Below are 11962 nucleotides of genomic sequence, written 5' to 3' on the forward strand. Positions count from 1 at the left end.
AAAGTTGCCAACCAATTCAATTTGATCCAAACCAGACTTATCTATGGAAGCCAGGAGATCATCTTAACCATCCAGAAGACATCCAAGACGTCCTCAGCTGCACCAGCACCCAGGAGATCAGGAGGATCTTCATTTGCACAAACCTTCCATTTTTGGCAGCATGGACACTAAATGGTTTCAATGAGTTTCTTCTTGAAATCCTTCAAGACCAACGGCCATATTCTACATTAAAGACATTCAGAGACATATCAGGAAGACTTCAAGATCATGGCCACGTCCAGAAGCTGTCCAGGTACAAGATCATCCAAGTTTCCCCATTGAAGACACAAATCAAGCTAAAGGCAAGATTCCATGGAGCCATCAAAGCCTTTGCTTCCAAGACTTATGTTTCGATTTATTTTCTTTCCTTTTGTCATTTTTAGACTGTGAGAGTCCCAAGGTCGAGCCTATATAAGCTCAGTAGTTGTCTTTGTAATAATCACCTTGAATTTTATGAATGCATATGCAGTTTTTCTAGTTTTTCTTAAAACTATTATCTAAGTCTTTTGAGTGTTGTGAGAAGCAGCTCTTGAGCAACCTGACTTATCAAAGCCTCCTTTCACAGAGCTTTGTGGCGTCCTCAATCCCCCATCATTTCCATCAACTGATTTGCCTTGAGAGAGACTTTAGTCCAGCAAGCAAATCTCATATCTATCCATCTTCCATCCACTGTTCTTGTTGAGAGTGACTTCAGTCCAGCAACAAAGAACCCATCTCCATCAATCTATCCCTTTTCTATTTGCTTTTATTCTTATTATCATTCTGATTCATATTCATATTTGCTTCTGTTTGCATCATAAACTTATAAAACTCACAAAAAGGTTCACTCTTTGTTTCAGGTACCAATCCGAACTATTGGACTAAACCTCAGTTCCATATTTCCGGAAGGCCTGACCCTGTGCCCACAACAACTAGGGGGGGACTTATTGTTGGGGATGGATTGTGACCACCCACAAGGCCCAGCGAACAGGAGGCCCATTACTATCGACGAGAGGACGATCGGCTCGGAGCCGGCTCACGACGAGCCCTGACTCGGCTCGTGACTGCTTTAGCTAGAGGACGAGTAGCCGAAGAGAGCGATCAAACGGTCCGGGCCGAACAGTCATTGCGATTGGGCTTGTACATCGAAAGGCCCATGACTAAAAGGGATGAATTAGGTCAAGACTAACCGACCTGAGGGACTATATAAGGAGTTGAGGACAGGAAGGAAGGACATCACCACTTAGACACACAGACTTGCGGCTAGATTAGGGTTTTCATTTACTCTCTTAGTATCTCGCCGCTTTCTCTTGTACTTCCGGCTAGGAGCTTACCGAGCATCGACTAGCCGGCTTTCTTACTCTTGTACCCTCGTTATTCCGACTCTAATAAAACGTCTCTGTTCATCCCACTCTTGAGTTCTTTTACTTTCTGACCAAACTCACCTCAAACAATGATGAACGCACGTCTATTACTTACTTGTTCGTACTCTTATTTTCTTATAGTGTGTCACGTTGTGACATGACATCAGTTGTTTTTGCCTATCATTTTAGCAAAAAAAAAGTGAGCCATTGTTCACTATATATGTGGGATCTTATGCAATCATAAGACTTGGCTTTCCAGAGAGAAAACAAAGAAAAAAATGGATCAAAGTTTGTACCGCACGTGCTTGGTTATTTTGTCGGTAATGGGGATGATCGGAACATCATCTGCGGCATATGCTGGGAGTCCGTGGCGTCGTGCTTCAGCCACCTTCTACGGGGACGAAACCGCCCGCGAAACCATGGGTAAAAAATAAATATTCCGACACTATATTATATGTACAACACGAACTATTAAAGTAAAATCATGTTACAATATTGGATTAACTAACTACTAATTTTAGCCACATTTTTTTCATTATAAGCTTAGGCGTTCCAGAGAAAAACATTTATATATTATTTTTCAATTGCATTCATATTTTTACTATAGCATAATTTTAGGATATATAATTTTATTTCAAAATCGTAGGCTATGCACTAGATCTGTTTAGATTATACTACACCATTATTGATCCATATAAGACATGAATGTTTTGAGGCGATAGTTGAATGGACAATTTTCTTAAATAGACAATTTTTATGTTTTTATCACAAAATAGCACATAAAAAAGAAAGTAACCAAAATATTTCATTTAAAGGGACAGAAAACTCATATATTTTTAGGTATATAAACACAAATAAATAATAAATAAATTATTTAAAAAATTAATAAGAATAATAATTTTTATACTTTTGAATTATATGTTTTAAAATTCAAAATTTTCAATTTTGTTTTCAAAATTTCTTTTTGAAATTCGGAAATGATTTTTGAAACTGTTTTTAAAAAAAATATTTTCAAAATTTTAGTTTTTATTTTTAGTTTTATAAAATTTTAAACCCTAAACCTAAAACTTTACCCCTTAACTCTAAATTTTAAAGTTTGGATTAATTAATCCAATGGGTATCAATGTAATTTTTTTTATTGAAACATTTTGGTGACTTTAATGTTTTGAGGTTATATTTGTGACAAAAAATTTTAGGGATATCATAAGCAATTTCTCTAGTTGAAATGTAACTTGCAATTTTTAGCATCACCATGATATGCTTTGATCAGGTGGGGCTTGTGGCTATGGCAACCTATGGGACAGCGGCTATGGTGCGGCCACGTCGGCACTAAGTACAGTGCTGTTCAACGACGGTTACTCGTGCGGTCAGTGTTTCCAAATAAGATGTGTGTCGTCGCCTAACTGCTACTACGTTTCACCAGCCACCGTGGTGACTGCGACCAACATATGTCCACCGAATTGGGGTCAAAACTCCAACAACGGTGGGTGGTGTAATCCGCCACGTGCCCATTTTGATCTGACTAAACCGGCTTTCATGAAAATCGCAAATTGGAAGGCTGGTATCATCCCTGTCTCATACCGAAGGTAAGATAAACAAAACCACCAGGAGTTTGCGACATGTATATTACGTGGACTAAGTTACTCTGTATGTCTTAAATATTTCAATTTCCTAATTTTTGCCGAGATGTGTGTGATAAAGGACCAAAACGTTTTAAGATAGCTGGTTTATGATTGAAGATTTATTGAAACTTGTGCAAGATAATAATTGAGTTTTAATGAGAGAAAATACAAATTTTTGAAATATCTTACAATAGTCCTAAAAAGTTTTTATCATATTAAAAATACTGTCTAAGGAAAAATGACCTACATAACATTTATTAAAAAGTTTAAAGAACATATATCTCTAGAATTAATAGGTCTAACATTAGGTTTAGTTTTTCTGGGATGGGATTAGATTTTAGGGTCTAGAATTTTAAATAAAATTAAATAAATATTAAATGCATTATTCATTAAGAATAGCTTAGTCTTTTGTCTTTTAGTGAAGGTTAATTTTGTCATTTTATATATAATATTTTGTACATAATAAAATTTTTAGAGACTTTTAAGAGATTTATCATTTAAATTATTTTATTTTATTAAGATAAATTAAATCATTATATAAGTTTTTTTTTGAAACACGAGCTATGGTATAAGCTAAAGCGCAATTCTCTCAAATAATCTAATTTAAGTTTTTGTCACAAAATAAATCTTCAAAAAATAAAATTATCAAAATAGTCTCTTTTTATTTTGAAATTTTTAGCATTTATTTTCAGTTTTGGAATTTGGAACCTCACTCCCAAAACTCACTCCTTGACTGTAAACCTTAAGTCTAAATTAGTTATGGATATAAATACATATTTTACCTTTTAATAAAATATATTTCGGTCATTTTCTTTCTTGAATGTTATTTTTATGAAAATAAATTAAAATGAAAATCCAAGAGATTTTAACAATCACACTAAACCATGTTCACATTAATTGAGTAGAATTTTTCTTTTAAAAACATCTCTTGCCTTTAGGATAATAGGCTTGATGTTACTCAAAATTTTGAGATCACAAGTTATTGCATGCATTATTTTTTATTATTATATACATATTTAAACACTGCTAACGTTTATAAGATGTATTAAAATCAATCTACCCATGTAAACTGCTAAAATATTTTTGTCTCTTTTTTTAACTGTAAGAAAAAAAAAGAGGACAAATTTTTTTGTAACTGTATCGCTTTCTCACATCGGTTAAGACATCTGGCTTCTAGTGTACAATATATATACAGAGTGGCATGCAGAAGGAGTGGAGGAATAAAGTTCAAATTTGAAGGAAATGGATATTGGCTTCTAGTGTACGTGATGAACTTAGGTGGTGCGGGTGACATTAGGAACATGGCCGTTAAAGGTAGCCGTACGAACTGGATCGACATGAGCCACAACTGGGGAGCTTCTTACCAAGCTTTCTCTTCTCTCTATGGCCAATCTCTCTCGTTCCGACTAACCTCCTACACCACTCGTCAGACTATTTACGCTTGGAATGTTGCTCCGGCTAGCTGGAGCGCTGGCAAGACCTACAACTCCTACGCTAATTTCAGCTGATTGTTAAAATCTTTAATGTGAACTACGGTTTTACCCTTCATTTTTGAGGGTGATCAATCGAGCGGCTTCTTTTTACAATAACTTTGTTTGATTATATGTTTAGTACCCCCTCCTTTTCAATATAGTTGATGTTTTAGAAGGATAATTTTGTTTCAAATTAGATGAAGTTTTGAGATTTTAAGGTTAACTTTAACTTTATTGGAAACTGTTCAATCAATTAGATGTCACAGTCTCTTTTATTATTGGTTAATTGATTTTAAAATAATATTTTAAAAATATTTATTTTAGAAAAAATTAGTTTTCTTAATCTTTGTGCATTAAGACAAAACATCAAGTATTATGAAACAGAGGGAGTAATTGATACGTTATCTTTGTTGTTCATTATTGATTGAGAAATAAGGATAACACGTTAATTGTCACCGAGATAAACTGATCAAATATTCGTGTTCATATTATTTTGTTTTCATTACTTTAGAATGGATGGGATCTAATTGGTAACTCTTTTGACAACATAATAGACTTGCTAATTCTGAAGTTTTAAATGGAGACGGCACAATCAATATTTTTTCTTCTGTTATGAGAACTTTTACTACGTGCTTAATCTATAATAGCACTGAGTGTAATTTAATCTTGAACTATCTTCTATTGAACTACTTAATCGTGAAAGTAAGATTCTAATTCCTTATCTAATATAAACGTTACCTCCAGATGATATCCGACTTCGCCTAAGCTAAAATAGAGAAAACCGTGAATAGTGCAAGAAAAATCAAGATCAATGAAAAGAAAAGTGTAACAATTTTAGCATGCCATTCAAGTATCGGAATATTGCCTCAGTTTTTAAAAATATGTTTAGAAAGAATCCATAAATTTATCTAAATGTTTAGGGTCTGGGAAAAAGTTCTGCAATGAATTTACTTAATTCAGAACTGTTTTGAGTTATTCAGATAATTTTGTAAAAAACAATATAATTTTTGCAAACAAAAACTACTCAATCGTACTGCCAGGAGAGGGAACAAGTTGGATATCTGGGTTCGTTGAGGTTTTCGCGATCAGATTCTTTTTGTCTGAATAATAACTATCTGATCTGATCCGATCTACTGTCATTCGGATATTTGGTGTTCTAGATATCCAGAAATTTTTAAATTTTTTACCGGATATTCGATTGGATCTGTAAAAATAAATAAATATTTAAAATAATTAAAAATTCAAAATAATATAAAATAATAATATTTTATCAGAAAAATAAAAGTTAATTTACTTTTTAAAATTATAATAACTTATATAATAAATTTAGTAAATAAAAATACTGCAAAACTTATATAAATATATAATATTTATATATTAGATATAATTCTTTAAATATGGTATATATGCATAATAACAAATCAGATATTTGTTCCTAAAATTATTGGTATTTGTGATTTGCTTTGCTTCGTAGAATTACGGATATCTAGATTTTTCGATTCGAATAATAACGAATAACGAATCGAATTAAAATTTATGGATATTTTTCTCATCAAATCAAAACGGATACTTTAACGAATGTTTACTCACCCAAAAAATCAATATGTACACTTCAAAAACGAAGTTGGTTCGTGTTTTTTCTTCAAAAACGAATTATCTATTTAATATGTAGACGTACACTTTACTCAATTCAATCTGATCACGCCGCCTTTAATATCCAAAAATCATACTATTAGCATACGAACATATACATATATACATAAAGATATCTATGCATACAAAAGCAAACCTTTTCTTCAATCTAAAGCCTTCATCGAGCTAAAGAAAACTTCACATATCATGATCAACTAAATTAATTGCTTCCCCTTCACATCTTCTTCTCATTTTCTCTCAACAACAACACACGAGAACACTAACTAAACCTAGATCGAAAATGGCAACAGCAACATTCTATTTTCCCTCTCTTCCACTAAAAATAATCATATTATTAATCTTATTCTTTCCTTCCCATCTAAAAGGCTTGCCCTTCACTAATAGAACTACGCAAGAACCTTTCAAGGAATCTTCAAGGCTTCTCGATCTTCTCCTAAGAGATTACACTCTAAACTCTTTCAAGAACCAACATTACTCAATCAAGACCGGTGTTGTTCGGCATATTCATCTCCCATCTAAATACTCCGGCATAAATCTCTGACGCTGTTAGGTTCCGGTGTGGGAGTCTCCGGCGATATGGAGCTCAACTCCAAGAATTTCATATCGGCATTGGAGCGGTTCTTGAACCGTGTGGTGAACGTCTTGTGGTCGTTGTTGATGTAAAGATGTCCGCCCTGAAGTAGTCGCTGACGTAGTTGCTGAAGCAGACGTCGTAGTGAGTGGTAAAGACCATGTGGAGTCGAGATGCTGAGCTGGAGTCGTGTAGACTTGGAGAGCAAGGGAGTATCTTGGAGAAAAGGCAAAAAAGGAATAAACTTGGGGAGCAAGTTTATGACTTAAAGGAAGAGGAATAAGTGCATTCCAAGAAAAGGAAAGTTGCACTTATTGATATGAAAGATTTCCATATTGTGGTTCCTTGGAGACTAGGGTTTCGGGAACGTGGAGAACTATATAAGATAGCTATGGGTCGTCTGTAGAGAGATAGAGACACAGAGGCTGATCTTATAGAGAGAGAGAAGTGCTTGGAAGTGTTCTGGGTCGTGCTGAAGCAGGGGCTGAAGTACTTGACGGTGGAGAGACATAAGCGGGTAGCTTAGGAATTGTTCAGTAGCAGCTGTTAGGGTGTTAACAGGCTAGCGATGCTGATTAAGCAGAACTTGTAATTGAGTTGTACAAGGCGACTTCTAATAAAGCTATTGGTGTGTGCTTGTGTAATTATCTCTCTGGTTTACCTTCTGCATTACTATTGTTTGTGTCGTCTTTGCACTTACAAGTGGTATCAGAGCGGGTCACCTAAGTTACTGGTGTGATCCTAGAGGTGAAGATGGACACGGTTATTTCTGTGCAGAAGGCAATCGTGTTGAACGCGGACCAGTATGGTCATTGGAAGGCTCACATGAAGCAGTTGATTCGAGGAATCAATGAAGATGCGTGCACAGCTGTGGAGACTGGTTGGGAGGAGCCCACCATAGTCACAGCAGATGGGAAGAAGCCTAAGCCAAAGGAGGATTGGTCAGAGGCAGAGCGCAATGCATCAAAATTTAATGCAAAGGCGCTTTCGACGATTTTCGGAGCTGTTGAAGTAGAGCAGTTCCAGCTGATTCAGGGGAGTACTTCAGCTAAAGAGGCGTGGGAGATCCTGCTGAATTCGTTTGAAGGAGATGATAGTGTCAAGAGGACACGTCTGGATCATCTTGGGTTGCAGTTTGAGAATCTGAAGTGGTCAGATGCGGATACGGTGGCGAGCTTCAGTGCCAAACTCAGTGGTATGGCACATGAAGCATGTGTACTTGGAAAGAAGTACAAGGAGAAGAAGCTGGTGAAGAAGTTGCTACGCTGTCTTCCAGCAAGGTTTGGAGCTCAGAAGGCGGTCCTAAATATGACTGCAAACACGGATGAGCTCAAGTTTGACAAGGTTGTGGGTATGCTGAAGGCGGAAGAGATGGAGACAGGCAGTGGCTCGGTGTCTACATCAGGAGGTACGCCAGGGAGTATAGCCCTTGTAGTTGACAAGGAAGCAGAGAAAATTCAGGAGCTTGAAGATGCCGTGGGCATGTTGGCTAGGAATTTTGGCAAGAGGATGAATTTCTCAGGTGGGAGGAATCAGGTTGGTCGCCAGGGAGGTGATCGTGACAGTAGCAGAAGAAGAGAAGGTCTCAAGTGCTACGAGTGTGAAGGAGTTGGTCATATAAGGGCTAACTGTCCGTTGGTACAATGAAGAGAGCTCAAGTGCTCTGAGTGTAGAGGTGTTGGACACACACGGCGTGAATGTCCAAACTCAAGGAAGGGTAAAGGTAGTCCATTGCAGTCGTCTGATGATTCAGAGTCTGAAGAAGATGGAAAGGTGAATCTTGTTGCATTTGATGCACGCAAGGAGGGATCTAGTGAATCCTCTGGTTCAGATCTCAGCACAGATGATGAGGAGTATCACGTGCTGCTTAACAAGTGGTTGAGGGTCAAGGATCAGAATCTGAGATTGGAGGATATGGCTCAGAAGCAGAACGAACTGCTTGAAGAACTTCGTGGATAACTTGCGGCTGTGAATGAGAAGAATGAGTCTCTTGAGCAGAAGGTGAGCGAGTTGAAGGAAGTTGTTACTGGGGAACGAGAGAGAGCAAGGATGCTGGAACGTGATTTGGCTGACAATCGCAAACAGATCAGAATGCTCAATAGTGGATCCAAGGAGTTGGATAAGATACTTTCGATGGGACTACCAGCCAAGGTGAACTGGGGTCTGGGATATCGAGGAGCTGAGGGTACTAAGGAAGTACAGAAGGGGCTGTCACAATTTGTGCGTGGAAACACATCAAAAGGTGGAGCCAAAGAAGCTTGTCAGGAAGTGCGTCGGGACGTACGACAAGGAGTGCGGCAAGAAGTACTACAGCGCGTGGCTGTGAGTAACAAGCCGAAAGTGGTACATCAGTGCAGCAACATGAAGTCCAGACAGGAGGGTCTGAAGCATGGGTGTGCAGCTGGTACGAGGAAGGAGGCTGATAGGTGCATCAGCAACTGTGTCAGGCCAAAGAAGAAGCAACATCGGGTGTGTTGTTGGTTCTGTGGGAAGGTTGGACACAAGAAGGTGGAGTGTTTTGCTCGTGAGAAGAGCAGAAACATGGCCAAGAGGGTGAACAAGGTGTTCACTAAACCTAAGAGGGTTGAAAAGGTGTCTGTAGCCAAGAGTGGCTTACTTGATGAGATCAAGGAGAAGACATCAGAAAAAGGATGCAGCTCTGGTAGGAGTGATCTTGAGGAAGATCAAGAAGCATCAAGTCTAGAGTTAGGACACGGAGTTGTCCATAGCACAAAGGGGAAGGAGATCGAAGTGCGTCAGGAAGTGATGCGAGAGGATCTTCAGGAGGGTGATAGCGAAATCACTCCAAGGCTATAGCAACGAGTGCAGAGGGCACTCGGGGTGGTTGAGAAGAGGCTCATGGTCAAGGAGACGACGCATGAAGGAAGCCTGGTCCTCAACAGAAGTGAGTCGAGAGGTAGCTCGACAGGTGCGTCAGATCGTGATGCAGTAAGTGTAATCTATTCCGATGCAGCAGAGGCTGTATCATGATTACGCATGGAGTAGCTGACGGGTTTGTCTGTAAGGCTTGACATCTAAGCATCTGTTTTAGCTTAGTATGCAATCAAGCAGGGGGAGAATGGTGACGTTCTGGTCCAAAGAGTGCATATCTCATGGGGGAGAAGAGCATAGTGATGGACGTCCTGAAGTAGATGATGCTTGTCTCGTGGGTGAGAAAAGCATGTTGTGGTGCACATCTCGTGGGGGAGAAAAGCACAATTGGCGTGGAAGTTTCCAGGTGGGGAACGTGGTTGTTGAACCAGAAGAAGGTTGTGCTTGATCGGCACACAAAGCTAAAAGGGGGAGATTGTTGATGTAAAGATGTCCGCCCTGAAGTAGTCGCTGACGTAGTTGCTGAAGCAGACGTCGTAGTGAGTGGTGAAGACCATGTGGAGTCGAGATGCTGAGCTGGAGTCGTGTAGACTTGGAGAGCAAGGGAGTATCTTGGAGAAAAGGCAAAAAAGGAATAAACTTGGGGAGCAAGTTTATGACTTAAAGGAAGAGGAATAAGTGCATTCCAAGAAAAGGAAAGTTGCACTTATTGATATGGAAGATTTCTATATTGTGGTTCCTTGGAGACTAGGGTTTCGGGAACGTGGAGAACTATATAAGATAGCTATGGGTCGTCTGTAGAGAGATAGAGACACAGAGGCTGATCTTATAGAGAGACAGAAGCGCTTGGAAGTGTTCTGGGTCGTGCTGAAGCAGGGGCTGAAGTACTTGACGGTGGAGAGACATAAGCGGGTAGCTTAGGAATTGTTCAGTAGCAGCTGTTAGGGTGTTAACAGGCTAGCGAGGCTGATTAAGCAGAACTTGTAATTGAGTTGTACAAGGCGATTTCTAATAAAGCTATTGGTGTGTGCTTGTGTAATTATCTCTCTGGTTTACCTTCTGCATTACTATTGTTTGTGTCGTCTTTGCACTTACAGTCGTGAGACAAATCCTGGGATCAAACTGGTCTGATATCTATTACAAGAACAATGATCTCTCGGGTTATAAACTTGTCTCCCCGGTTCTAGGGCTCTTAGCTTATAATGCCTTAAACGATGTTGTTTTGGGTAATAATTTGAGCAGCTCTTATCAGATAAGTTTTCTCCTAGACGATGCTACAGATCCATCCACCGTTGATTTCGGAAACATTTCTGGACCATCGTTGGTAGAGAGAACGATCTTGAATAAGCCAATGTGTGCGACCTTTGGCCTAGACGGTAAAGTAACGTTAGCTGGAGAAGTAAAGCCGTATGTCTGCGCCATTAAAACTAACGGACATTTTGGTTTGGTGCTGGCGGATGATCAGGATTCGTCCAAATCGGACGGTGTAGGAGAAAATGAAATGAAAGAGAAGATCGGACGGTGGAGATCGGTTGTTGGAGGGCTTGTTGGATATGTGACGCTGGGGGTGGTGCTTTTAGGGTTTGTGGTGGCGGCGGCAGTTGTGACGGCGAAGAAACGGAGAAGAAGGGCAAAAAGGAAAGGAATGGAGAGAAAAGCTTATGAAGAAGAAGTACTGAGAGTAGTGACAATGGTGGGACATTCTAGGGTTTTTGTTGCTTCTGCTACAAGGACTTTGCCTGGTTCAATGGAACATGAGTGTGTTCCTAATTAATTTGTTTTATTTACTTACGTTTAGTTTCCCTTTTTTTCTTTTTTCTTTCTTGTAAAAAGGTTTTATTTAAATATATATGTTGTTGTGAGTTATGGGACATAGTATTTAGTTACTGTTGTAAAAGAGGTGTTGTGAAAGTTTATTATTACTCATGACCAGAGGTCTATATTTATACAAGTATTAGACCGTCATAAATAGAACGTCATAAGAATAATGAAAAACTAGATTTTCCTAATACAACAAGGAAAATGTAAATACAATAATGGAAAGAACACATGAAATAGAAATATGGAAACTATCTATTTGCTGTCTCTCTCTCCTCCTTGGCGTCTGGATCAGTATCATCGGGCCTGGTTATGGATCGTCCACAAAATGATTTATAACACTCCCCCTTGGACGCCATAACCGTTCAGGGTACATCCCAGGATGAGTTCGTTAAAACAATGCAGCGACGGGTCAAGGAGACACTAGAGAAGAAGGCTGAGAAGAATCGTATCAAACTCAACCAAGGCCGTAAGGAGGTTATTTTTAAACCAGGCGACTGGGTCTGGCTACATATGCGGCAAGAAAGATTTCCGGACGAAAGGAAGTCCAAGCTAGCCCTTAGAGGAGATGGACCATTCCGGGTCCTAGAAAAGATCAACGACAATGCCTAC

At 38.8% G+C, this 11962-nt stretch overlaps 2 protein-coding genes across 2 annotated transcripts; both read left to right on the plus strand.

Annotated features, from left to right (window-relative positions):
- Positions 1 to 1648: 1648 nt before the first annotated feature.
- LOC130502442 (expansin-A18-like) lies at positions 1649 to 4512 on the plus strand. The gene is made up of 3 exons (XM_056997233.1): positions 1649 to 1805; positions 2653 to 2968; positions 4200 to 4512. Exons 1-3 carry the CDS (start codon positions 1661 to 1663, stop codon positions 4510 to 4512), a joined length of 774 nt encoding a protein of 257 aa, XP_056853213.1. The 5' UTR covers positions 1649 to 1660.
- Positions 4513 to 10571: 6059 nt separating this feature from the next.
- Positions 10572 to 11429, plus strand: LOC130502443 (uncharacterized; the record flags this gene model as incomplete). Its single annotated transcript, XM_056997234.1, has 1 exon — positions 10572 to 11429. A coding segment is annotated over one exon (735 nt), but the record flags the coding sequence as incomplete, so codon positions are not given.
- Between the last annotated feature and the right edge of the window lie 533 nt (positions 11430 to 11962).

This window comes from Raphanus sativus, unplaced genomic scaffold (genome assembly GCF_000801105.2).
Source record: "Raphanus sativus cultivar WK10039 unplaced genomic scaffold, ASM80110v3 Scaffold0555, whole genome shotgun sequence".
NCBI lineage: Eukaryota > Viridiplantae > Streptophyta > Magnoliopsida > Brassicales > Brassicaceae > Raphanus > Raphanus sativus.

Coding starts and splice junctions, on each gene's coding strand:
- LOC130502442 (XM_056997233.1), top strand. CDS start 1,661: ATGGATCAAAGTTTGTACCGCACGTGCTTGGTTATTTTGTCGGTAATG. Junction 1,806..2,652: donor AACCGCCCGCGAAACCATGG/GTAAAAAATAAA, acceptor TGCTTTGATCAG/GTGGGGCTTGTGGCTATGGC. Junction 2,969..4,199: donor ATCCCTGTCTCATACCGAAG/GTAAGATAAACA, acceptor ATATATATACAG/AGTGGCATGCAGAAGGAGTG.